This window comes from Notechis scutatus, chromosome 2, assembly GCF_049901735.1.
Source record: "Notechis scutatus isolate UNSWTSFEM ecotype Mainland chromosome 2, rNotScu1.2, whole genome shotgun sequence".
NCBI lineage: Eukaryota > Metazoa > Chordata > Lepidosauria > Squamata > Elapidae > Notechis > Notechis scutatus.
Window position 1 is genome coordinate 128,297,998 of NC_142010.1, and position 27,285 is coordinate 128,325,282.

The window sequence follows — 27,285 nt, forward strand, 5'->3', positions numbered from 1 at the left end:
ACTTCGACGGAAGGCTGAATCAACCTTGAACCTGGTGAGATTCGAACTGCCAAATTGCAGGATGCTGACGTAGCCTGCAGTATTGCATTTTAATTCCTGTGCCACTGTGGCTCAGTGACTTATGACCATTTTTCATACTTATGACCACTGTAGCACCCCCATGGTCATGTGATCAAAATTCAGATGCTTAGCAACTAACTCCTATTTATGACAGTTGCAGTGTCCTGAAGTCATGTGATCATCTTTTGTAACCTTGAGACAAACGTCAGTCGGGAAGCCAGATTCACTCAACAACCATTTTATTAACTTAGTAACTGCAGTGGTTCGCTTAACAACTGTAGCAAGAAAGGTAGTAAAATGGGCCAAAATTCACTTAACAAATGTCTCACTTAGTAACATTAATTTTGTGCTCAGTTGTAGTTGTAAGTCAAGGACTACGTGTATTATCTTAGTTTTATGCAAGATTTTTTGGAGCTGGGTTGATTTGAAAAGTAGAAAGGTACCTACTCTAATTTGGGAGTAAACAAAATTTGTATTTACAATTAAATATAGGACCTGAAAAGTAAGTTAAATGCAGCAGTAAATCAAGCAGCGTATTATTTAGAATCACTAGGATTCTATTTCTTGGAAATAACAAAAGTTGAGTGGAATCTATATTCTGAATTAATAAGTATAAAAATTATATTAATCATTACATTAATAATTAACCTTGTAAGCCACCGCAAGTCACCATGTGAGAGTTGGGTGGCCATATATTTAGCAATTAATTAATTTTTAAAAATTGACTTTGTCCTTTTTCCTTCATTCCGGAGAGTCGCAAAGGGAATAGGATCTGCAGCTAATGTTACCTCTTCAAAAAGAATAAGAGAAGTTGCACATTTATTACTGGATTCTTCTTCCTTTTTTCTTCTTTTTCCTGATTTTAACTCTGGTTTGTTTTCGGCTAAGCTTTTCCTATTTTCTGTGTGAAGAAAAAGGTACAATCAGATTTGTATCAGAAAGTAAAAAAGTAATGCAATACTGGGATGTAAAATGTCCTCAAAATATTATTAAAATTATGGCTCCCCTGCTTCTAAAGCTTAATTTTACAATGACACATAATACAATTGTGGTTCGTTAGATTAGCTGGAAATAAAAGATAGGTACTCCTTGACTTACAACAGTTCGTTTAGTGACTGTTCAGTTACAACAACTCTGAGAAGTGACTTAGAACCATTTTTCACACTTATGACCATTGATGCATCTCCATGGTTACGTGATCAAAATTCAGCCACGGCCATTGACTCATAATTACGACATCTGCAGTGTCCTGGGATCATGTGATCCCCTTTTGCAAACTTCTGACAAACGAAGTCAATGGTTAACATTCACTTAACAACCAAGTTACTAACTTAACCACTGCACTTAACACCTGTGGCAAGAAAGGTGGTAAAATGGGGCAAAACTCACTTATAATGTGTTTCATTTAGCAACAGGAATTTTGGGCTCAACTATACACTGAGAACTACCTATACAGAAACTAACAACATATAGCAGCTGAAGAAAACAAATTGCACCTCATTTAGGCCAACAGCAGGAAATGTAACTCATATAAGGCAAGACAAACATTTATTCATTTAATTAGTTTCAGGGGCAGGCTGACTCCAGCCTGACTCTGAGCAGCTAACAGCAGTACCAAAAAAGATCTATGCATTCAGACAGCTATCAGCATTCTACAAGTATACTATCCCAAAGATAATAAATTACAGAACACTATGTGGACTTGATCAAATAGATATCTGGGGAGTATTGGTCCAGAAGACAGGGACTGTGACAGAGAGAGCCTACTTCCTGGGTCCCTTTAAATGGAATTGTTCAATCAAAGAGAGGAGGCAGACATAGCAGTATGCAATCTTGCACGGACATTGGCATTGAGTTTAAAAAAAAAGCTTGCAATTTCACCTGATATGAAGGCTGCCAGATCTTGCAAGATTTTGGCACTCTCACTGAGATCTTGATGTATCAGGTGAGAGTACTGAAATCACCTAATATTATAGTAGAGATGTCAGGAATTTTCTGTTGCCAACTTAAGAGAAGTATAACAGTTTCTTGGCTGATTTTTAAGTGCAGCCCACTACACAGCAAATTATACGCAACATCTACATGGCTTCAAATACAGGTTTTGATTCTGTTTTAAAAAAAAGGGGCGGGGGGAAAGGACAAAGAGCTCATATTTCCCTCATTCCCAAAGATCACATGCTACAAGTTCTCGACCTCTATAGCAGCTAACAGATCACTCATTGTACCTAATTGCACCATGGATTCAATTTTTACAAGACAAATTAGCACTCTCAGTACTTATGGTAAAGTTTACCTTTATTGCTGCTTGGTACTTTTTCTTCTTGGTTCTTCAGTTTGGAAGTTAATTTAAAATAATTGTCTAGGGTTTGGGGCATTAAGCCTTGTTTTAATCCAACTTTTCTGGGTGAAACTGAAAACTTCCTTGGGGACCATTCTTTTCTGGGAGATTGTTTCTCTATAATAGCAAATTTAAACATAAACTTACAACAGGAAAACATTAGCTTTTATATTACAAACAGAACTCTTTTCCTTAATATAAATCTGCTATTTCCAAAGGAATTTATCTCAAAACTAGTCTGCATTTGACCTTTGGGAAACATGCTGAGGGCCACATCCTAAAAGGTACTTGGGGCTAAGCTGAATTAGTTTTAATTATTGTTAAAATGAAATGTAGCTCAGGGATTGTGTTGTTAGGTGTTTTGTGTGGGGAGGAGAAGAAGGGAAGTTGTGCTTTCGAGTCAGGGTTGATTCCTGGCAACTGCACAAATTCCTGCGGGTTTTTTGGCAAGATTTTTAGAAGTATTTTGCCAGTGCCGCCTTCTTCCTAGGGCTAAGAGTCATTCAACTGATTCCATCATTAAAGCAGGACTAGAACTCGGAGTCTCCTGGTTTCTAATCGACACTAGTGCCTGTAACCATGACACCAAATTGGCTCTCTACTCAGTTTAATTATATTTAACATGACTCTCCATGTGTTGATAGCAGAGCCAGTTTGGTCTAAGGCATCAGGCTAGAAACCAGATCTTTTTTTTTTTTAAATAAAATTTTATTTGGGTTTTCATACATACAAAATACAAGTAAAACATCTTTTTTGAAAATAGCATGGTCCCGGGTTGAACTTCTTTATACAGACACAAAACTCAATTTCATGCTCCTTTTTGTGTTCTATTCCATATCTTATATTATTCTACATTTTCTATATAGTTTTCCCCTCTTTTAATTTTCTCAATTTTATTTTGATTATCTCATCTCAATTCAAATCATTATATTTATACTTTTGTCTGTTCTGTTTCAATTTCATATTATCTTTTCTCATTAGACAAATTTTCTCCTGTAGTTACTAATTGGAGTATGACACCTTTATATATTTTAATTACATCCATTCAACTCTTATTTAAACTTCAATATATACCTTAAGGTTATGACCTTCAATATAATACATAATACATAACTTCCAATCGAATTCTGCTTGGTACATTCTTATAATACACACTATATTCTTAAAAAAAAAAGATTATAAATATATGTAATTATAAACCCCCATTCCATTCCAATTCAGTTCTATCATTAATAATCATTAAAATATTAACATCTTTAACACTTTTCAATTAAATATCATACTTCCTTAAAGACACATATAATCTCCATAATTAATTTTTCCCTTATTTCTCTTCACATATGTTTTGTAAATCATTAAATATTCATTTTGTTACATTTATTTATTGACAAGCATTCCACTGAATTACGATAGCTATTTTATCAAACATTTTAATCATACATTGTTTCATATTTTCTAAAATTATTTTTGTTTCTAATATAACAATACTATCTTATGTACCTTTGCAGAATCCCTTTTTCCATTAAATTTTCACCCATTATCTCTAAATAGACCCTGTTTCTCTATATTTTGTTTCTGTCCTTTATAACTTCTTTTCCTTTCTTTCTTCCCTCTCATCTTCTCCCTCCCCCTTTTACCCACTTGTCTCCCTACTTCTAATTCTCTCTTCTGCATTTCCCTCTTCTGTTGCTTTCTGATTTTATACTTATTTTTCACTGTATTTTTTTTGGAGTTCTTTTTCCCAATCTTAAAATTTCCATTCTCTTTCCCCACTTTCCTTCCCCCCACCTAAGATTACTTGTTCATTAAGGATGGCTTCTTCTTTGTCGCAATCTTCTTGTTCTGCAGGCATTTCTTGTTGTTTCTCATAATTCCAAATCTCCATTTCTAAAAACTGAACTACGAACCCAAAAGAACCTCTCCCTTCTTGTGCATCTTCTTTGTACTTTTTAAGTTCCAATTTCAGTTCTTCTAAAAGTGGAGCCATTTTAAACAGTTTTAAACAACCACCCGATTGATTTTAGTCATTCAATACAATAACCAAAATCCAGAAATCATCAAGTAATCCAAATAATCCCAAGTTATTTTTTCTTATTTCTTTTTCCACTTTCTCTTCCTGGGTTTTTTGTTGCGATATTTCAGTTAAAATGTATCTTTTGGAAGTCTTGTTGAGATTTTGCTGTAAGTTCTTTTTAATTCCAGGCAGTCTCCTCCCTTCCAGATCCTGCCCTTTTATTCTTTTTCTCTCCTTTCCTGTTTTCAAAAGCTTTTGATTATCCAGAAATCTTTATTATCCCTTTGACTTTTTATTTTCAGCATTAAATGCCTATTAACGTCAAAGTGGATTTTTTCCCAATTTCTTGCTTAAGTCTCTTAGCTGTCAGTATAGGAAAAGGAGAAAAAAAACCCGAATCTTTTCCCTTTTCTCTCCTTCGCAGCTTAAAAATCTTCTTAGGGAACAATGTTATTGGTTTTTTAATAGTTTCAATTCCAGGGTACCTTATTTTTTGCTTTTGCTGTTTGACCCGGTCAACCAAAACTTTCTCTTCTTATCTTCCTCCTGCACATTCTTTTCCGGTCGAGTTTTTCTTTGTGGTGGCCATTTCTGACCACCGCTACAACCGCCTTCGGGAAAGGGAGTAATGGCCAGCTGGGGAGGAGAGCTGCGGCTCTCCTCAACCCTGCAGGCAGCCTCCCCCTTCTTCACCACCTCTACGGGATGGCTTAGCCCCGAAACCAGCCGGCTCAGGGCGCTCCAGCGGAGAGCATGGATCGAAGCCTCGCAGAGACGAGGTTTCGGTCTGTAGCCGAAGAAGCTCAAACCGGAAGTCCAGGCTAGAAACCAGATCTTGAGTCCTAGTCCTGCCTTAGTCATTAAAGCCAGGTGGGTGATTTTGAGGAGGTCCCTCTTTCTCACTTCACCGCACAGGATTGTTGTTGTGGGGATAAGAGGAGGAGGAGGAGGAGGAAGGGGTATTAGGTATGTTCAATGCCTTGAGTAATTTATCAAAAAAATAATAAGAAATTCTCTATCCTTCTCTGCCATTAACTTAAAATACCAAATGGCTAAATCAGTATTTTTCAATCCTGGCAACTTTATGTGGACTTCAATTTTCAGAATTCTTGGAGTCGAAGTCCATGCCTCTTAAAGTTGTTAAGGCTGAGAAACACTGAGCTAAGTGACGTTGGGAAAGATATTTTATAATCCCTGTCAGCGATATTACTGCTACTATAGACAAAATATTGATCAAGCCCAAGCAAGTAAAGGAAACACCCTTACTATTAGCCATAAAGTGCTGATAGATTATGATTACAAGGAAAGTTCAGGCTAGATGCTGATAGACAACAGAGATAAATGGTAATTGATCAGGTAAAACTGAAAAAAAAACCAATATTAATTGCGCTATCCTTTCTTTTTAATGCCTGCAAAAAAGGAAGAAGAAGGAATATCTTACTTGGAGACTTAGTGCTGCTGTAATGGTTAAAGAAGCATGGCTTATGAGCATGTACCCCTTGTTTGTTCACTTGGTGAGACTGCGTAGCTTCTTTTAATTGTGAGAGAATTTGCCTTCCACTGCGCTGGCAAGAAGCATTTACTTCAAATATCTGCAAGGTAATGGTAAAGAACAGGTGAGTTCATAACCCAATGACTTCGTCTCCCCTCTCTTTGCCACTATAGCACGAACCTTGAAGCCAAGCTCCTGTGCACAAGCGTAGACAGCTGCTGTCTTCCCTATCCCTGGGGGTCCAACGAGCAACATGGTGTTGCACAAAACATTCTCTTCATCGCTGACAGATGTGTCGTCTACAAAGTCCAAATGCTCCGAGGAATCTGTTGAGTTACAGAACGGCACAGATAATAAAATCAGCCTAGAGCGTGTAAACCTAGACCAATTTTTAAAAAATTCTTGCATTCATTAGCCATATTCATTTCAAAATGTATGTCCTGGCTTTCCATGAGAAAAACAAAAGGTAGGAGGAAAAAGCACCACAGATCAAATTAAGCATTAATATTTAACACAAAACGTGTACCACTACTAGGCTCTTGATATAGCTCACATTATAGTAAGCGTGATACATTTTATTTCAAAGAATGGAGAAAGATTCCAATATACCATCTTTGCTGCCGTTTTTCTTTTCTTTTTGTGTTCTGTTTTCTTCCCAACTGGCTTTTCTTTTCCATTCGCACAGCCATCTAATAAAGAGAAGGCTACATTACCACCAGCAGCAATACAGGTAGTCCTCGACTTATGACAGTTCGTTTAGTGACTGTTCAAAGTTACAACGGCCCCGAAAAAGTGACTTATGACCCTTTTTCACACTTATGACCATTGTAGCCTCCCCATGGCCACGTGATCAAAATTCAGACACTTTGGGCAGCTGACTCATACTGATGATGTTTGCAGCGTCCCGGAGACATGGGAGCCCTTTTTGTGAACTTCTGACAAGCAAAGTCAACGGGGAAATCAGATTCATTTAACAACCGTGTTATTAATTTAACAACTGCAGCAATTCACTTAACAAATGTAGCAAGAAAAGTCTTAAAATGGGGCAAAATTCATTTAACAATTTTTTTCACTAAGCAACATAAATTTTGGGCTCAATTGTGGTCATAAGTTGAGGACAACCTGTACATTCATGTGTCAAACCCTCCATGTTTCTAAAAGAGTGTATGGATGTATGTATATTGCTAAGACAGATACTGATAAGTAAATTATGCAATGAGAGAACCAGATATAACCGTGAGGGCGAACCTAGGGCAAGTATGCCACAGGTGGCACACATAAGCCATTTGTGCTGGCATGTGAGCTGCAGGAAAATTTACCTCACTGCGCATGCGCGCGCCTCACAGCTGATTTTCGGCTGGTTTGAGGCCTTTTTCGGCCTCCCAGAGGATTGAAAAAGCCTCTGCAGGCCGAATAATAGGCCCGTTTCATCACTTCCAATAAGTGATGAAATGGTCCTATTATTCGGCCTGCAAAGTCTGCAGAGGCTTTTTTCAAGCCTCTGGGAGGCCGAAAACGGCCTCAAACCGGCCGAAATTCAGCTGTGAGGCACAGTGCAGGTAAGGGGGCAGCGTGTGGCGGGGGATTGTGCACGCATGTGCAGGGGTGTAGTGGGGTGCATTGCCTTCTGGGTGCTGGCACCCAAGTGCACAAAAAGGTTAGCCACCACTGAGACATAACAACAATTGAAATTGTTTGGGGGAATATCCTCCAGGCAAGAGGAGAAAGAACCATAGCCAGGACAATGCTCTGAATAGCAACCTCTGTCACCAGAAGGAATGGAATAGTGGGAGTCCCTCTCAAGAGGGACCCTCCCTGAAAAGGAAAAGCAAGTGGGGAGAGATGGGCTCTCAGACTTGCAAGAGTTTGTTATGGCAAACAGAAAGTAAAAGTAGTGGTAATACTCAATGTTAGGGATAACATTGTTTACCCTAACTGGTTTGGGTAAAAATAATAAATAAGGTATCATGGTTTGTTAGTTAAAATGTGTGTAACTTTAACAGCAGGAATGTAATTAAGGGTGTGGTTGTAAAAGCACTATATAAGAAGCGAGGCAATTGCAGCTCGCTCTCTCTGGCTTGAAGATCCCTAATTACTGGATGGATTGATGACTGCGTTCTTGCTGGAACGGGGAGAGAAAAAGGAGTGTTGATTTTTCTCAACGGAGAGAAGATAAAGATTGGACTGATTTATTGTAAGTTAACTGACATTGGCTATTCAACACGGACTTTGCAAATAGAGTATCCCCGACAAGACTTGACTGAAATTGATATATGACTAATGGACCGTTTATTTTGACTATGCTATAATTCTTAAATGGAATAAACTATATTTTTGATAGCACAAGCGTATCTGTATTTTTACTGCGTGTTAACTAAAAAACTTATCTCACACATTTACCTGTCTTCCTATCTGACTTCGCTGCACGTTCTGTTTAGTTTGTTTTCCTTAACACCCGTTGGGGAATCCAGGCTTAACACTCATAGTATTGGTTTCTTGTCTGGACCACCTCAAAGGGATAACAATCATTTATATATATATATTTAAAAAAGTTATTTCTGACCTATGTAGCTTTTTAATTGCTTCGATGTTGCCTATAAGTTCACTGGAGTTTTGTGGCTGGTATTTTTCGGTCCAAAGCATATCTCCACTTGCAAAATCTGTAGGCATGAAAATAAAGTTATTCATTTTAAGTTGCCTCATGCTTTTATTACATCAAAACCTAGCAGTTATCTAGCTCAAATAAAGGTTTGAATTCTAATCAGTAAAGTTAATATATCGTTGCTCTAACAATCACACTGCATTCTGGCATTACACCAAGCGACACTACTTGAAGTTTCATTCTGTCTTCAATTAATCAAAGTTTAATACCTGAATCTAAAACTGCAGTTAATTTTAGTTATCACTTTAAACCAGGTTCGTGATACAGATAGCAATTTGTTTCTTTCAATAAGAAATAATGAAAATTAACGAGAGGTTTTCAAAGAAAAAAGAACAAGTTCGATTAATCTATATTCATAAATATTGAAGGTATAGATTAACAGAGATTCCACAATTTAAAGTTGCTAAATGTTTGTAACTAAATAATTAAAATGGATCATGGATTCAACATTATAGTGTAGCAGAAGGCATGTCTGGGAATTCACTGTTAATTATCTTCCATTGTTAATTATCTTATCAGTCTGCTGTTCATTTTATACTTTCCCATTACAGTTCTCTGGAGCATGCAGTGCATTAGCCAATTTAGGTTCCATTAATCTTGTTCAAGCTTTCTATACAGGTAGTTCTCGACTTACAACTATTCCTTTGAGTGACCGTTCAAAGTTACAAAGGCACTGAAAAAAAGTGACTTATGACCGCTTTTTACCCTTATGATCATTGGACCATCCTCATGGGCACGTGATCAAAACATCGCCTCTGACCAACAAATTCAATGAGAAAGCCAGATTCACTTAACAACCGTGTTACTAACTTCACAACTGCAGTGATAGACTTAACAACTGTGGCAAGGAAGTTCACAAAATGGGGCAAAATTCACTTAAAAGCTGTCTTGTTCAGCAATGGAAATTTTGCACCCAGTTGTGGCCCTAAGTCAAGGACTACCTGTAATATACTCCTTGCTGGGGAAAAAAAAAACAAGTTCTAGCTTTATGACTCTTTCGTCCCTCTGCTGCGGCTCCCTGTCACCGGTCGGCTCCACAATTGATAGGGCTTTCGGTTAGGACAGGTAGAGGAAAAAGGATGCCGTGCTAAGAGGAGACTCTATGGTGGGGGAAACTGGACTTCCGGTTGGCTCCAGAATTGAACAGGGGGGTTTCCAGTTAGGACCTTGGTGGCTCTTTGAGTGTTTAAAGTTGCCGACCCCTGCTTTATGACTATCTTCTAAAGCAGAGGTCTCCAAACTTGGCAACTCTAAGACTTGTGAACTTCAACTCCCAGAATTCTCCAGCCTGGGAGTTGAAGTCTACAAGTCTTAAAGTTGCCAAGTTTGGGGATGCCTGTTCTAAAGCATTCAGAATAAAGTCAGTTACCAGAAAGACAGGAGATTTTTGATCCAGACTGAGAATCTCCTGTTATTTTCATCTCAGACTTTTTCACCTTATCCACATCTATTAGGAGGCTATTTTCTGCACCAATCGGTTTCGTACCTGGTATCTGGGAAGAGCTTTTTGATAATTCAGGCTCTTGTTTTTCCTTCCGGTTCTTTCTTTTGCATTTGCGATCTTCAGTTTTCCGTTTTCTTTTGCCTTCTTTCTGAACTTCAACTATGATTGTTTCAGAATTAACGGATTCACATTTATTTACTGGTTATAGGGAGAAAAAAGCAAGATGTCATATCTCTGTGCATTTCTAGCATCAATATTTAATATAACCAAAAATTAATTGGACTATAGTCTTAAATATTGTATAGTTCTGGGCATATAGTTCTCTTTCAGTTACATGTGCTCTCAAAATGAATCTATTCAGAATTAGGTGAATTCTCCAGGACAGACTAATATCAATTTTTCTGGAGAATATATTTCCCTCAATTAAAATTTTTTACTTCTCAGTAAATCCATATATTTTGCATTATCTACACAATAACTTTACACACACTGCTAACCTTGTTCATTGTTTTCAGGAGGAGCTTGTTTTTTCAAAAGTAGATCAAAAAATAGTTTCACTGGAAACTGAGCATTGAAAGATTGAATCTCTTCCAACAAAACATCCCTCTGCATTTTGGAAAATACCAGTTGCCACCCAGATGGCTGCAAATAAAAGAAAACATATGTTGCTTGCATAGTGAACATTTCTGGTAATTAACAATTGTTTGATAAAGGATACAATATTCTCTATAAATTATGTAGTTAAAAATTTACTTTAATAACATTGTTCACATAAAATTTATTCACATGCATTATTCAATACCAATTCTAAGTCATGATTTCTGTGAATTTTATCATTCTTGATTAAATGTAATCCTTTGGAGAGGAATCACTAATATTTTCCTTTCTTCCTCCCTCCCTCCCCCCATATTTTCTTTTCATACCTTTGGTCTTATGCTGTTTTTGTCTTTTTATAATGTTCTTGCAACCTGTCCAACAGTCATTAAGAGTTAGACAATATATAAATTTAATTTTTGGTGCTGCTGCTGCTATTATATTATTGTTGGTATCCTTGGGATGGTGATATTGTTCAGTGGGTAGCATTCTTTCTTTCGAGAGTGGGACATTGGATTTCATTTTAATGTGTGCTGTTGTGTATACAGGTAAATGACTGTGATGACCCAGGGTGGGATACAAAACAAACACAGTCATAGAAAACAGGTGAAGCCCCTTTTATTCCTTCAGTTTGCTTCCAAGCTCCGAATATCTTTGACGGAAGACAAAAAAAACTCCCACACAGTTACACGAAGAAGGAAAAAAGCAACACAAACCAGGCAAGATAAGGGCTGGAGGATGTCCACAAATAACACACACTGGGAAGGACACCAAACTCAGAGAGGAACTATAAACTAGAGATATTTACATGATTTGTTTCCAGCGTTTACCAGTACGCAGGTCCAAACTCTTATTCAGTTGTCACACCTGCAGCCCATGAAGAGGATCAAGGCCCTCTCCTCCCGAGGAGACCACATCTCTCCCATATCCTCTCCTCCCTGTGTGCCCTAGGATGGATAGGGGATGGGCCTGGGTCCTCCTGACTGCTCAGCCAGCCTCTGCCCTTCCCCAGCCTCCTCTACAGCCTCTGGAGACACACTTCCACTCCCTGTCGGCTGTTCCTCCTCTCCCTCAGAGTCAGTCTCCACCAGGGGCATGACAATGACAATGAAGGTTAGTTTACCTTAATTTAATTTAATAATTATTATACCATTCCATATAATATTGTTCTTATGTCAGTAAAATCACATATATAATGCTTCCAAGTCGCCCAAACACTACTAAGACATTTCTAAAATGTAAAGTCCACAACAATTTATATTAAGAACCTAAAGACAGGGACTAACTTAGCTTATAATTCCTGACTTAAAGAAAAAGCAAATCAAAAGTCGTTAAACTTTCTTGCTGAATTCCTATGAAAAATGTTCTCACCACTGGGAGAAAATAAGCAGGAGCAATGAGGCAGCTGCACTAACATGTTATTTGCAAACAGTGAGAATTCTGGTTCTCTATTTTTTGTTAAGTGTCCCTACGTTTACTCAAAATAGTCATAAGAATGATTATAAAATACTAACCACCACAACTACAGAATCATTGTTATTAGGTTGTGTAGTTAAAACTGAGAGTTCACCCAGTGAAAGAGTAAGTTTTGCAACATCAGTTACTTCAGAATTCACATCCTTAAGTTTAGTTAAGAAGGAACAAGAAGGTGGTGCCAATCTCCACATCAAGCATCCTACAAAAGAATAAAAATTCAATTAACAACTTTTAGAAAGTTGTTCTTGAATAGAAATTATAGGAAAATCAAATGATGGGATAATATTCATTCAACTGCAATACACTTGTTGATAATTAACAAATGTCTCAGGAGAAAGCTAGACAAAGTACTGGAGAAAGCAATATTGTACAAAAAGACTCACTCTAATGAAATGTGAACTTAAGCACAAAATAAACACCTGACTATTAAGTTCTCTTAGCGAAAACTCATTGGTTGGCTTGTCCAATAACACAGATGCAACATTACTACCCACTTAGTAGTTTTTACTCCTATTACAACCTACTTTTATATTTCTAGTCTCTTCTTTGGCTATCTTTCCTTAATATCTGGTGTTTTATTCCTCCAAAGTACTAAGATTCTGATGTAAAATACTTCCATAAACACAAAATAACTACACCATCAAATAAGGCCATTTAATGTATTAAATGTGTCAATAAACCACCCTTAAGGTGAAAAAATTCAATCATTTAATATTTATTACAGAAATGTCAAAAGATCAGAACTCACTGTCGTCCTTCTGCTGAACATGGATCACTTTTTGAAAACAGGAATTAGCTGCAGAATATGCTTCCAACACCGCTGTTTTTTTTGCAATCTTTTTCTTTAAAGATTCTGGCAAACCACTCATTAAAAATTCACGTTTTGCTTTGAACTCTGTGTAATCTTGCGAGTTTTCAGACTCATCTTCACTAATGAAAATGACAACCAAAAATAACTTCAGTACACAGCAACTGGTTACAGCAATGCTTTTTGAAAAGACCTGAAGAAGCTTACTAAGAATATTCAATGAGATCAGTAAAACAGGTTTTTTGAAAACAAAAATGACCTCCCCCTGCAACGAATAACCAAAAGGGAGTTTCAAATGTTCCCTGTTTGTAAGGCAAACATGAAGCCAAGTAGACCATCGTTAGTCCTCGATTTATAATTGCTCCCTTAGCGACCACTCAAAGTGATAATGGTCTCCCCAAAGGATACTTATGATTGAAGTTGTGATGGGCCATCCGCCAGTCATGTGTTCACATTTCAGGTGCTTATCACTGCACCTGCATTTACAACTGTCTCCAGCATCCTATGGTCAGTCACTAGTCTGGAATGGTATAGGATCTCCTGTTTGAACAGAGGGTTTCTAGAAGACCTTCAAGATCCCTTCCAACTGTGTTATTCTGTTGTTATTCTGACCAGCCTGCTGTCTGACACCAGTTCTTTCTGAAATACTCTATTGGAGTATTTGGGCTTCGAGACCTGGGAGACTTTAATCACTATGCATTGGGTGCCGAATATGGATAAGCTCCAGGTTTCATAACTTCCATGGGATTGCCTCTGGTGTTCTAATTCAGAAGTTCCTAACCCCTGGTCTGCAGTCTGGTGCCTGGCCACGGCCCCTTGGAAACTGGGCCGCGTAAACGGCAGGCGAGTGTGTGAAGCTTGCCCAGTTTGCAGAGCCGGAAAGGTTGGGGACTGCTGTTCTAAATCTTAATACACTTTGGCAGTTGCATAGTAAAAAAGATGTTCTTGGCGCATCCTAAAATAGATGGATCATTATTCAAAGATAGAGGACACTGCTGTCAGGCCGTAGTTACAGTCAGATTATTTTCTGAGCAATTTGCAGTTTGTTGATATACTTGTCTTCTGGGAAACCAATTCAGATAGAGACCATGGGCTTACAGAAAGCCCATTTAGGGCTTTCAGAGATGAATGGAGGTGGGCTATTTACTGTGCACCTTATTCAATTCTTTAATATGCAGAGTACAAAGATATTGAATAACATTGCCTGAATGGTATCTCAGTACTAGTTGCTTCCAAGGGACATCTTGGTTTAATATATCTGGTTTGACAAATACTAGCAAAATGCAATTTTCAGCTAAATTTAGAGATAGAGTAACTCCCACAGTGGACTGACCTGGATTTGACAAAAATAACTGCTTCATCTGTAGATTTTTTGTTTTTTTTCCTAATTGCCAGAGACATTTTCTCCTTCCCTTTAAAGAAAACATATTGCTAAATTAATATTAAATTATGCATAGGCAACACTTTAGTCTTAATCTAGTAATAAAACAACATAATAAGAGAAATGAAGATCTCTTAATGAATCATTCATTTTTATGAATCTTTTCAGGCATTGTTACACAATCTTACCCAATGACAAGGGTTCCTCTAATTTTTCTCTTTTTAAATATTTTAAATGTTTAAAATTTTGGTGATTCATTACCACCTTTATATTTTCTTTTCATCACAATTTTTGACAACTTCTATGTTTAAAAGTGAGAAATATTAGTGATAAAGAAGTCATTTATTATGTATTAGCTTCCACTGGATCAGTCTAAATTGACAAAACATTGTTTATCAAAAGCTCTTTCCTACCCTTCGTGGTTGTTCCTATCCTAGCCAGCAAATGTATGGCTGTTATTTATACCAGGGTCCCCAACCACCGGTCCGTGGACTGGTACCGGTCCGTGGAACAAGTCCTACCGGGCCACTGGCTTGCTGGCGCCGCCATCTGTTTTGATGAAAAAGTGCTTCCGGTGAGCTTTTCCAGGTAGAAAGCTCACCGGAAGCACTTTTTCATCAAAACAAGATGGCGGCGCCCAGCTGATGTCGGTACCGGACCGCGCCATAAAAAGGTTGGGGATACCGGGCCGCGCGTAAAAAGGTTGGGGATCACTGATTTATACAATTATAAAGGGACAGGGGTTATGATCACAGATCTCACTTTGTTTGTCTCTATTGTAGCCACTGACTGAACGTATTGTAAATGAGTAACATTTATTACCATTTGATTTCTTAGTTGCCTTCACAAATTTGGTCTTTTTCCCCAATACATCATTTACACTTTGGAGTTTTTTGGGCTTTTCTATGTGGTCTGAAACAGTGCCTGAATCCAGAGCTTGGGAGTTCTGCATAAAAAAAAATTAAGAAATTAATATTACTACTCACAGACTGAAGGAATCTTTGATTGCCTGTTGGTGATGTATAGGTGCATACTTCATCATCTTGCTCCCTTGTTTCCACCTCCCCCAATAATTTGTCGAAATTTCCAAACCTTTAATGCATAAATTCTCTGGCAAATTAATATCCCTTTATATTTCATGCAATGTTAATAAGTCCATGGAGCTCAGGGCACATAATATCTCCATGGCCAATATAACGCTTCACAGTGCTTCACAGTCGTCTCTAAGTGGTTTATAGAGTCAACATATTGCCCCACAACAATCTGGATCCTCATTTTACCAACCTTGGAAGGATGGAAGGCTGAATCAACCTTGAGCCCCACCAGGATCAAACTCCTGGCAATGAAATGAATTAACCTGCAATACTGCGCCACCGTGGCATATATAAATAAATGTGGCAAATCATTATAACCATGATTTATCATGAACATAGCTGCATACATCCACCAACTCCTTCTTTCACTGGCTCAGTTTTATCATGTCCTCTTCAAGCAGTCTTAGGCATAAGTAATAGATGCTTTCCCCCTAACAAATATGCAATAAATGAAAGGGATGCTCTCAGGTTACAGGAATAAAGAAGACCCCTGCAGATGACACAGTAAGTCCAAAACAAATAATGGACAACTGGTTTGTAGCTACCACTTAGGGAAAGAAGCCGCTAAGAGCAAACATTCAAGAATAAGCTTAAGATTGAAACCTTTCTTACAGAACAAATATCTTCATATGTGCTCTTCCTTCGTTTCCTTTTTTACAATGTTATATTTAATGTTGAATGAAAAAGCTAAACAATCATAACACTGGTAACATTAATGTTTTAAATTGTAACTAATATTGATAGAATATTCAGTTTTTATTTCTTCTTCTCTATGTTCAATTTAAGTTATTTAAATAATAGAATATTAAGAATGTAAGAATACTGAATTGAAGTAATAAATTGTATAAAGATTTACATTAACACAATAATAAAGAAAAAAAAGAATATGGCATGTTGTGCTGTCCAAATCTACCCATTATAACTCAGAAAACACTTGGGTCGGTTGTAAAATTTCTATTGCATGTTTTCCTATAATTAAACTTGAAATGAATGTAACCCAAAATGTGTAAAACAAAGCAACTTTATTCAGTTATTTCAAACTCAACAGGAAACGTTTAAGTTAATTTCAACAGCAAAATTATAATTACATAAATCAGTGATCTCAATAGACTTACTTCTATTTTTTCTAAATGTTTCCTTTCAGCAAGAGCCTTTTGTCTAGAAGAGCGTCTTAAAGATACATGTAACGCTTCTTCCATGGTTCTTGATATTCGATTATGCTGTACAGCCTTTGCTTTCTCAACCAATTTCTTTGCTTTGAAAATATTTCTAGAAGTTGAATTCATCTACCACAAAAATGAAAAATAATTAACAACTGTGAGCAGAAATACATGCACCCTTTCCAAACCACGTTTTTGTTCCTATAAGATACCTCCGAATATTAATGGCACATATTAAATAGACCCCTGATATGGTGTAAAATAATTATACAGTTATAACAAATATGTACATTGCTCATATATACGCATACAAATTTCCAAGCATTCTAGTGAAGTTGCCAATATGTGCCAGTATACTCATTTGCAAAACCTCTTAAGTGCAGCTAGATCAGTAAATCCCTCAAATGCCAATAAAGAATTCTAATTCTAATTTGCTTTCATTACTTCTCTAAATATATTATTTGACCACAAGATAATGCAGGCAATTGAAAATTTAAGTTACATGATCATAAGAATGGCAACCCTAGCTTCAGGGTAAATATTTTCCATGAAGTGTGAAAATGGGCCTGTGCAAACCTTATATTTTTCATGGGCTTAAGAAGCTTAATTTCCATACATCATTCAAAGATCATTTTCACACTTTAAATTCAGCTATCTAACATTAAATTTTACAATGATGCCTCAAGGGTTACTTTCATTCAGATTTATCATACCTTTACATTCTGCTGCGCAAATCTGTCTGAGGTATTAATTCGGGTGAACTTCATCCTGTATAAACAAAACAAAAAACAAAACAACCCCCCCACCATAATGTTAAACTTTTTTTTTCAAAAAATGCAACTTTAGTATGTTTAGAAACACTGATAAGTTTCTATTTCCAGACAAAGTTATGTAACAATCATTACTTTTACTCTCAAAATATGTCAAAATAATATTACCTTATTGGGCTCTGTGAATCAAAGGGCTCAGTTATCACTTCAGCTGTATACAAGACATTTTTAAAAGATCGGTTTGTTTTAGGAGTAGAGGTCTGCAAAGGACAAGCATCTGGTGGATTTTCAGTGATAGTCTGTGAAACCATGGCTTTTTCCGGTGTACTCTGGCTTCTCTTTTGCCGACAATGTCTTCTCAACCCCTTACTTTTTTGAGAAAGTTCTCTTTCTTTCTCAGTTGGTGTTGTCCTATTAATTGGACCATGAGCATTATTGTTCTGGTTATCATTTATATTGAAATCCTTCTCTTTTGCTTCCACTACGCCCTTCCGCTTTTTGGATTTATTTCTTACTCTGGTGCTATCACATTTTTCGGTAATGTCATGGGCAGTGCCACCACCAGAAGCTATCAACGCATTATTTGCAGTTTGTTGGTTAGAGTCATCCTCACATTCTTCCCCTTCTAGTGTGTGGCCTGATGGTTTTTCTTCAACTTCTTTCTGCTTACTAGGTCCTCTTTTAGCTCCATTTTTTACTATATCTGCTCCTGGCTGTCTAAAAGCTTTCATAAATTGGTATCGTTCTTCTGCAGTGCATTTTGATTTCACAGTCTCTGAACCTGCACTTTCTAATACGGCCAGTTCTAACTCTTCTTCCGCAATCACCACATTTGACTTTCTTTTTTGAGTCACCTGTTCAATATACTCCCTTTCTGAGGAAGCTGGACACTTTTTTACTTTGGCTTTGCTTTTTTGATTTTCAAAAATAGAGGCAATTTTTTGGGACCGAAGAGATTTTGGAGGGACAGAATGAATTTGGGCGAGGACAGTCACTTTCTTAAGTGGCAAATCTTGACTATCTTGATCAACGTCTGCTTTCTCAGAGGCAACACAATCATCAGGTGTCTTTTCTCTTGGAATCTGTTCGATGTGTTCTCCTTGACTTTTTAAGAAGTCTTCAAATGATACAGTAACAGTATTGTATGATGTCACCTGTGCGCTAGCCTCAGAATCCAGAGTAAGCAGTGCAGTTTTATTTTCTGATTCAGTGACAGATACAATTTGTTTATTAGTTTCTTTACGTGAATCCTTTGTCAGTGTCTCTGTGGTAGAATTTTCAAACAACTCCATTTCATTCTTAGGCTTCTTTCTTTTTAATTGTTTTGTATTGCTTTTTACTACAATTCCTTCTATTTTAGTTTTTCTTTCCTCATTCTCATAGCTAACTTTATTGATATAGCCTTCACTACAAACATTTACTGTCTCTTCTCCATTTGTGAGGCTAATCAATGCAATATCATTGAAACTCGCCTTACAGTTCTCTTCTTGTGGATTGGGTGTTTCTTTATCATTATCCTTATCTACCAAAGGCTCAAATGTTTTATCAGTTTTTAATTTATTATTTAAGTTATTCCGCTTTCCTCTCCACTTAAGTTTTGATGGAGGCTTTGAAGAATTTTCCAGTGATAGTGAGTTTGCTTTGCTTTCTTGCTCCAGTCGAGGTAAAGGAGCATTCTCATTTATAGGAGGTTTTTTGAAATAATCCATTATATTATTAGACTTTGGTGGTGACAATACGCTCTCAACATTTTTCCCCAATGGCGAAAAATAGTTGGTAATTGCTTTAATAGAAAGGTTGTCTTCCTTTCGTTTTGTACATGACTGTAAAGAAAAAGCATAGGAATAAGTACAATAAAATGCAAATGTCATATCTTATCCAGATGATATTCACTTGGGAATTATTTTTAAATATTTCCAGCATATTACTCAGAATGAATGGCATTATTTTAAGTGTTGTGCAGTGCTTCGGATTCACTACTAAAAAGATGTTTTAAAACATTTGGGGTCTGCAAGCATAACATCTTTCTGCAACTTAAAGCACACATTATTTATTTCAGACATGTCTTCTTGTTAACAGGCAACAAATTCAGGCTTTAATTCAGAGAACCTAAACCAACTTCCAGCTGAATTATTAGTGCCAGTGCACAAAAATCAAGAAAAAAAGATTCATCTTCTTATAAGATCCATCTCATCCTGGGTACCCTTTTTTTTTTAACTATTGCCATCTGGCAGACAGTACAGGACAATTAAAACAAGGACAAATAGGCTGAAAAACAACTTCTATCCCAGAGCAGTGACTATATTGAATTCTACTGTATAGTCATTGTGCAATATTAATGCAATATCAGGGGTTTTCAGTTCAATTGTATAAATGTGAAGGATGTGGTTTTTTATGTATAATGTACACTGAAGATGGCATTTAATTTTCTTGTACGAGGTGCAATGACAGTAAAGTAAATTAACTAACTAAAAAGCTGAACTGACATATAATATAGGTAATCCCTGACTTTTGTTTAGCCACCCATTCAAAGTTAGAACATCACCGAAAAAGGTAACTTACAACTGGTCCTCACATTGACAACTGTCACAGTATCCCCAGCCATGTGATCAAAATTTGGGTATTTGGCAATTGGCTATGTTTATACAGGTTGCAGCATTCCTGGCTCATGTGGTCATCATTTGTGACCTTCCCAGCTGGTATCCAATAAGCGAAGCCAGTGGGGAAAGCTAGATTTCCGTAACTACTATAGGGATTCATTCAACAACCACGGCAAAAAAGGTCATAAAATCGAGCATGAATCACTTAACAACTGCCTTGCTTAGCAATGGGAAACCTGATACCAATTGTCATTGTAAGTCGAGGACTACAATGTACTTATTTATCTTTTATATTACAGCAGATTATTTCCTAATTTCTTTTTCATGAGTCAAGCAGAACAAAGTAGCCATGCATGCCTATTTAAAGAAAAGTATGGATGTGAGCATGATCTGGCTGCTAGATCAATGGCATAGGTTGACTTAAACAAAATAATACCAATCAGACAGGCCAAGGATAAGAAAATGCCCTTAAATACAAGGTTCTACTGCTAGAATTATTACCAAGCATTGGATAAATCTGAACACAACTTCTATACTTTGTGAAGAAATCTTGACAACTGTAATTAGTTTAACTTTCTAGGGTATTTGTCTTGACACTAAAATCTTAAAAAGAGGGACTACAATCTTTGAATTCCACAGAGACACCACCGATGGCCCTTCTTGAGTCCTCCTGGTTGGGAATTACAATATGCAGAAAGACCAGAAAGTCCAGTTGCCTCTTGAAAAAAGCACTTTTGGGACAACCATGACCTGGATGACTGGAGAATCTCCGCATAGACAGTAGGCAGAAAGAGTTCCTTGGAAAGCCAGCAAAACAAAAACAAAAAACCAGTAGAGTTTGACACCTCCTCTCTAATCTTGGACTTTGCAGTTCAAGGATTAGCTGCCAAGGATCCTCGGTTTTGGGAGGAATCGCAGAACCAAGTGTGCGTACGCTAAAGGAGACACATGAAATCAACAGGCTAATACAGGCAAAAAGAGAATTTCACTCCCGGCTTAAAATCCAGATTAATAGGCAGATGTTGCATGCACATATTAAGGGGGGAGGCAAGAAGGTGTCAAAAGATTAAAGCCGGTTACGGGCGCCTATACAAAGAGATCTCGGCATCCCAACCGCTTTCCCCTCCGCGCTCGGCGAGCAAAAGCAGGAAGATCGAAGAGTGTCCTCCTCTTCTTTCCCTTGCTCTGTCTGGCGTTTCTCTCCTTAGCGCTTACCTGAGCCGCCCCGTCAGTCGGCGAAGCAGTAGCGGCCGCGAACACCGCCATCTTCCTTGCAAGAAAGCCGCCCTCGTCCCCGCCATTCAGCGCGAAGAGGAACCGAATCAGAAATTCCCGCGCGACAAATACAATCGGGCAAACCAGAAAAAACCGCGCGAGAGGCGGGGAAGAGGGAGGGATTTGGAGCGCAGCGACGCTGCGAAGGAGAGGGGGGGGAGTGCGCTCCCGGGAAGCACGTGACCAGAGAGCGGGCCCAAGACCCGCTCGTTGCCGTAGTCGATGTCACGTGAACCTCTAAGCCAATTGGAGGAAGGCCCCTCGCGGCGGGTGTGGGGCGAAAGGCTTTGTCTTCAAGACGCAAAGTCGCCAAAGGCTGTTTTGACCTGAATTCGGCCCCTAGGAGGGCCGTCTAGTTCGTTATTTCACTAACAATATTGGAAGTGGGTGCATTGTACTGTACCTTGCACTGTGTTCTTCTGGGGTGTTGCTTTTAATTCATTGTTTTATTTCATTTAATTCATTGTTTTCACTTAGGATAAATTTCTAGAGAGAAAGCCATGTTTATATTATGTAGAAAACTAATATATAATCTTGTAAATGTGCCTGAAAAGCTTCCAGAGCCTTGGGTAGGACCCTCGGAGATTTGAAAGCTGCAGTGAAATTGTATTATTGCACTGAATTTAATACAGGCATGCATTAAAACCAGCGTAGTGTAACAGTGGAGACCCAGGTTCAAGTACACCTGCCATAGAAGGTGTGATTTAAAACCAAAATATGTCAAGTTATGTGGAAGAATCAGAGGATGTTCATACTGAATTTGTCATTTTTATCCACCTGTCTAATCTTTCCCAAAGACCTGGGATAGGCAGATGTTCGAGGATGCTAAAAGTATCGTTGCAGGATACAAACTGTTCTAAATAAAGCTGCCTTCTGCAAGACTGATGGTGATAACATCAAATCACATCTCCCTGTTTTTTAGCTGGTGTTGGCCTTCATACACAGCAAATTATTCCCATGAAATTAGGATTTAGTATCACTTTAGTAGATACGTAGATTCAACTTGTAGAGTCTTGTAATTGACAGATGGAAATTTTTTCAATGTGCAGATTTTCTAAGGGCTGTCCAAGGCTTGTTAGTAGGGCAACCATTGTACTGACAACCACTGGAACTACCACAGGCATTTTATATCATAATCTTTCAACTTTGATTTTTAGATCAAGATTACAAACTTTGTAATCTTCTCCAGTTCAGCTATTTATTATTAGTTGGTTTCACAGTCAGCCAGATGTTTAGACTGGATTTGGCATTTTAATTCATCTGTCAAGCCCTTCCCAAGTACCTGGGATAGGCAGATGTTGATGTTTGACTGTATTAGAGGTATTGTCACAGGATGTAAGGCCCTTCCAAGTAAAACTGCCTTCTGTAATTGACTGCTAGTGATTTTGTCAATGCCAATGGTGTCTAGTGCTCCAGTTGTTTTGGGATTGCTCCCAAGTTACAGTAATTATTAGTAATATTGTTTTTGCTTTCTTTTGCCACAGTGTTCTATTTCTGCTTTATACTGTTATGGATTTTCCCCCCAGTACTTTGTCTCCTATTCTGCTGTTTCTAAATATTGCAATGTCTGCTATCATCAATAATTGTTAACTCTGGGGTATTATTTGGCAGGTGCTTGTCTGTTAGAATTCTGAAGTCCCAGAGCACTTTGGCAAGTAGTATTACTTGATGTTATTCCAATATACCATTGTTGCTACTATGTTATGGCATTGTTTGTAATCTGTGCCACCTTCTTGTAACATCCAACTTGTTGGTCCACTGTTTTTTCAGTGTTTTGCAGAGATGGCATTTGCTGGGTGTTGCTGTCTTCCCAACGCTGGATATATATGCATTTGTTTTTAAGGTATAGGGTTGGATGCTTCACAACTTATTCATATTTATGATGGTTGTAGTGTCCCAGGGTCATGTGATTATCTTTTGTGACCTTCTGGCAAGCAAAGTCAATGGGAAAGCCAGATTCACTTAACAACCGTTTTATTAACCTAAAAACTGCAGTGATTCACTTAACAATTTTGGCACGGAAGGTCATAAAATGGGGCAAAACTCACTTAACAACTATCTCACTTAACAATAGAAATGTTGGGCTCTGTTGTGATCATATGTCAAGGACTACCTCTGGGGATGTCAAATTTTCACCTTTCAATTTCCAAACATTAGGGGTGCTCAAACGTTTTTGACATACCTTGGGGATTGTAAATATATTTTGGTTACTTTAATGTAATTTAGGTGTCCTTGGTAAGTAACTATTTAAATGTAACTTTTAACATTTTTTGTTTCATCTGTACAATAGCATGTAACACAAGTATGGAACAGCATAGCTTAGATTATGACCTCACAGCACACAATTTATCATTTTGGAATCTCTTGGCTAACTGAAAGAGCTATTCATAGATTCGTATTTACACTTATTGCTTTACAGTAATTATTGAAAGCTAGTGATTTATATTGTCTCCAGCATCCTTCTCCATAGTACTATAACACTATTAGCTCTATAATGGGTTGGTGGATGGTGCAAGTCCCGAGTGAGAAAGAGGAACTATCAAGTTAAATAACTGACTTATGAAATAGCTTCTCGGGATGACGACCGTATTCTTTTTAACACGTACGTGCCCATCTACATCTAATTTGGTGTTTTTTTAAAGTCCTTTTTGGTGTTAATTAACCACGTCGCTTCGGTTAAAATCAGTCAAGAAAACAGCTCCGGATTATAATCTTCATTCATTCTTCAGAGTTAGGCAATTGGAATCGGTGATAATTCCGAAAATAACAATATTAAAATAAGGGATTCGCATCACGAGTGGAAAACCTCGGAGACTCCGCCCCTCTTCCTGTCTCTTGCACGATTCAAATGCCCGGATGTTCTTCGCTTCCGGTTGTGAAGCTGCTGCCAATAGTGGGCTTGGCTGAGCCAAGGGCCTGCCGCTCTCGCTGCCGACTGGCGGTGGGTTATCATCGGGAGGGAAATGGAGACGGAGGCGTTGTTGCAGGAAGCGCACGAGAGCATCGAGGCGGCGCGTACTTACCGCCGTGAGCTGCAGCAACGCCTCAAAGGGCTGCACCTGGCTCGCCAGCAGGTAACGATGCGGGGCGCGCCCGCCTGGAGAGCCTCGTCTTGCGGCGAAGGGTGTGTGGAGAGCGGATGTGTGGGGGAACCTGAGGAATGTACAGTACGCTCTTCATTGCAATGCCTTAGTCTCCTCTAAGGTGGAAATAGCGGGCTCCCTGTTTTTGCTGCGGCATCTTACTCTATCCGAGGGGCAGCTTTAGGCGTAGGTTGCCTTGCCCCCTCCGGTCTGCTCCTTTACGCGCAAGTTTGCAGGGAGAACTTTCCTTGAGAGCTTATCCTAAGTATTGCTTCTTTTCGCCGTGTACAGTAGTGGCTGCTTCCAGCCTGACCCAGGAAAGGAAATACAGTATAATTCCAGAAAGTTGGAGTGCCGTCTGTTATAATTTGAAGCATGCTTGTGGTCCAAAGGAGTGGGTTGGGAATGCAGAAGCGTTATCTCATACTAGATGAAGTATTGCTATGGTGCTGGCAAGAAATAATAGCACCAAAAGGAACTCTTAGCTCCAATTTTCGTGGCCTAGTCTCTAAAATGGCAATATACCCTCGTTTTTATTTGTGGGCTGAAATAAGAACTTGCAAGGACTGCAAGCCTTTTAGGTAAGTTTGTGGGAAGGAGTATTGCAAAATGAATGATGTGGAAGGATAATATTAAAATGAAGTAAAAAGCTCCAGTATTGTTCTCTCTAGCTAGTTTAGATTTGTGTTGTAATGACGAGGCAGTCGAGTTGTTTGATCATGAACAACTGAATCATGATGAGCTTTATTGGAGTCTAGTCTAGTAAATATACACATTTTTAGTTATCCTCCATCACTGGTTAACTTTGGTTACTGCTTAACTTTCGTTACTGTTTAGCACAGTAATCCATACAATTAATTATCTCTAGTTAAAGTATAACATATGTTTACTTCCTCTCTCTAATCCTCCTTTAGATTAGTGACTTTGTTTACCTGAGTTGTATTTGCTTGGAAACATTCTTTATCTGAGGTTTGCCATCCAAGATTGGAACATTCCTGCAGTTACAACTCTACACATTTGCTTTTATATTTTGAAATAAATTACTTATACAGATAGCCCTCAACTTAAAACCATTCATTTAATGACTGTTTAGTTACAACAGCACTGCAAAAAGTGACTTCTTATAGTTTTTCACACTTACTACAGTTACAGCATCTCCATGGTCATGTGATCCAAATTTGGACTCTTGGTAGCTGGCTCATATTTATGAGGGTTATATTGTCCTGGGGTCATATGATCACTTTTAACTCATATTACAAAATACTGTACTGTATAGTGTACTTCCACTTTATGTATAGGTACACAAATATCAGACAATATATTTTTAGAAAGTGCTTACATCAGTCGAGAGTTTCTCAGTCTCTCCGTTACTCACAAGTTTTCATCTCCTTCATATATTTATTTACAATTTGATTTTGATTCCTTTTGTTTGATGAAACATCTTAAGGTGTTTTTTCATGTGGTATTCAATCTACATTCATTCAGTCTTACCCGTACTTCTTGTTTTAGGGCAGACATGTTAAGAAAGCCATTCCCACTGCTTCCAATTTATTTTTATGTTTATCCTGATAAACAATTCTCCCTGCCACAAAACAGAACTTGGAGAAACATATAGAAGCCACTTTTGCTTCTTTGACCTTTATTCTGTAGAACAGATCGCATACATACCACTGCCTTTCTACCAAAATTTCCATGTTTCCATACACAAACCTGGACTGATTTTTGACTTTGTATGTTTTTGTATATTTTTGAGTGTATTTTTAACACTGTCTATAACTTGAAATAGTTCATTCTCTTTTCACAAACATCCTCAGTCTTCAGTATTAATGCTGAGATTCATATATTACAGATCTGACTCTGACCATGAATTTAACATTTGCTGTAATCATTCAAGTTCTCAGTCAATAATAATATGGCATAGTCATGTTCAGAGCTACATACATATTCATACTCCTAGTCAATATAGCTTTAATCACAAATATTCCTTACATGTTATTTAAGACATTAAACAGTCAAGGGCTATCCTATATTCTTGTGTTACTCTATGTTTGGTTTTGAACCATGAAAATCTTATAATACTAAAGTCTGTTTACTCCATTCTTTGATCAAATCTATATATATAAAAGCGAAATACCATTCACGCATCATCACAAACTCTCCAGAACCGTAAAGCCTACAAACTTGAAATTTGGCACATATGTTCCTCTTGGCTTCTGGGTGCTCAGTTTCAGTTTCATAGCAGCAACCAGCTTTAGTACAGAACAGTTGAGCAAAGCCACACCCAGGCTCCTTGCTGTCTCCTTGCTCACACAGCAAATACTGCTTCAGTTTCCAAACAGCCCTCAACTCTGACTGGATGCTAGCCAGATGAATACCAATGGGATGCTGGTAGGCAGAGGCACAATTTTTTCCCCTTATTTTCCTCCTCAAAAACTAGGCCCGATCACATATTTTCATAGCAAAGCACAGGTATAGAGCTAGTATCAAATATCCATGTAAGATACCAGTCTCCATATTTTGATAATACCAACTAAACAACATTAAAAATTATATGTGGAGGTGGGAGGGAAACATCTTGCCCAGACACCCATACTTAACAGTTCTTACAATTCTTATGAAGACCAGGTAGATGGGTTATTTCATGTAGCACAATGGATGGCTGCATTTTTGGAGAGGGAAGAGAAGTAGCTAAAAGGTGTCTGGTATCTCAAGAGAAATGAGTATTTTCTTCTCTCCTTCTGCTCTGCATGATGGAAGAACCTCAAAATTAGTCTAGTCCAATGTTCTGCTATCTAAAGTATCTCCAATGTGACTGATGCTTCTGAGTATCCTTGTCATGGCTGTTCAGTTTCATCTTAATTCTCGCCAATGAAATAGAGTTTATTAGCTCTTTGGGTAATCTGTTCTGCCTATGGTTCTTACTGTTAGGTCTTCAGAGTTGGAAGGGGCCAAGTTGGACCTCTCTTTGATTAGTTTCCATCTGTTGTTTCTTGTCTTGCCTTTAAGTGCTTTGGAAAATAGGTTGATCCACCTC

The 27,285-nt window shown here is 37.9% G+C and overlaps 2 protein-coding genes across 3 annotated transcripts in view; one reads left to right on the forward strand and one right to left on the reverse strand.

Moving 5' to 3' along the window:
• The window catches only part of ATAD5 (ATPase family AAA domain containing 5), a 33,019-nt gene extending 11,751 nt beyond the window's left edge, over positions 1-21,268 (reverse strand). The window contains exons 1-16 of one of the 2 annotated variants that reach the window (XM_087956174.1): positions 21,109-21,268; positions 17,462-19,116; positions 17,237-17,291; positions 16,479-16,649; positions 15,092-15,215; positions 14,222-14,300; positions 12,829-13,010; positions 12,119-12,279; positions 10,508-10,652; positions 10,053-10,169; positions 8,468-8,564; positions 6,514-6,593; positions 6,085-6,230; positions 5,854-6,004; positions 2,354-2,515; positions 849-961 (exon numbers count right to left, since the gene is read on the reverse strand). In XM_087956174.1, coding sequence (XP_087812300.1) covers positions 849-961; positions 2,354-2,515; positions 5,854-6,004; positions 6,085-6,230; positions 6,514-6,593; positions 8,468-8,564; positions 10,053-10,169; positions 10,508-10,652; positions 12,119-12,279; positions 12,829-13,010; positions 14,222-14,300; positions 15,092-15,215; positions 16,479-16,649; positions 17,237-17,291; positions 17,462-19,116; positions 21,109-21,159 — 3,489 coding nt within the window. In that variant the 5' untranslated portion in view covers positions 21,160-21,268. Of the gene's footprint in view, positions 1-848; positions 962-2,353; positions 2,516-5,853; positions 6,005-6,084; positions 6,231-6,513; positions 6,594-8,467; positions 8,565-10,052; positions 10,209-10,507; positions 10,653-12,118; positions 12,280-12,828; positions 13,011-14,221; positions 14,301-15,091; positions 15,216-16,478; positions 16,650-17,236; positions 17,292-17,461; positions 19,117-21,108 lie in introns of both variants that reach the window. The other variant, XM_026680831.2, reaches the window with a different exon arrangement.
• Positions 21,269-24,029: 2,761 nt separating this feature from the next.
• CRLF3 (cytokine receptor like factor 3) overlaps positions 24,030-27,285 on the forward strand; it is a 32,038-nt gene continuing 28,782 nt past the window's right edge. The window contains exon 1 of the mRNA XM_026680795.2: positions 24,030-24,242. Coding sequence (XP_026536580.1) covers positions 24,132-24,242 — 111 coding nt within the window. The 5' untranslated portion in view covers positions 24,030-24,131. The remainder of the gene's footprint in view (positions 24,243-27,285) is intronic.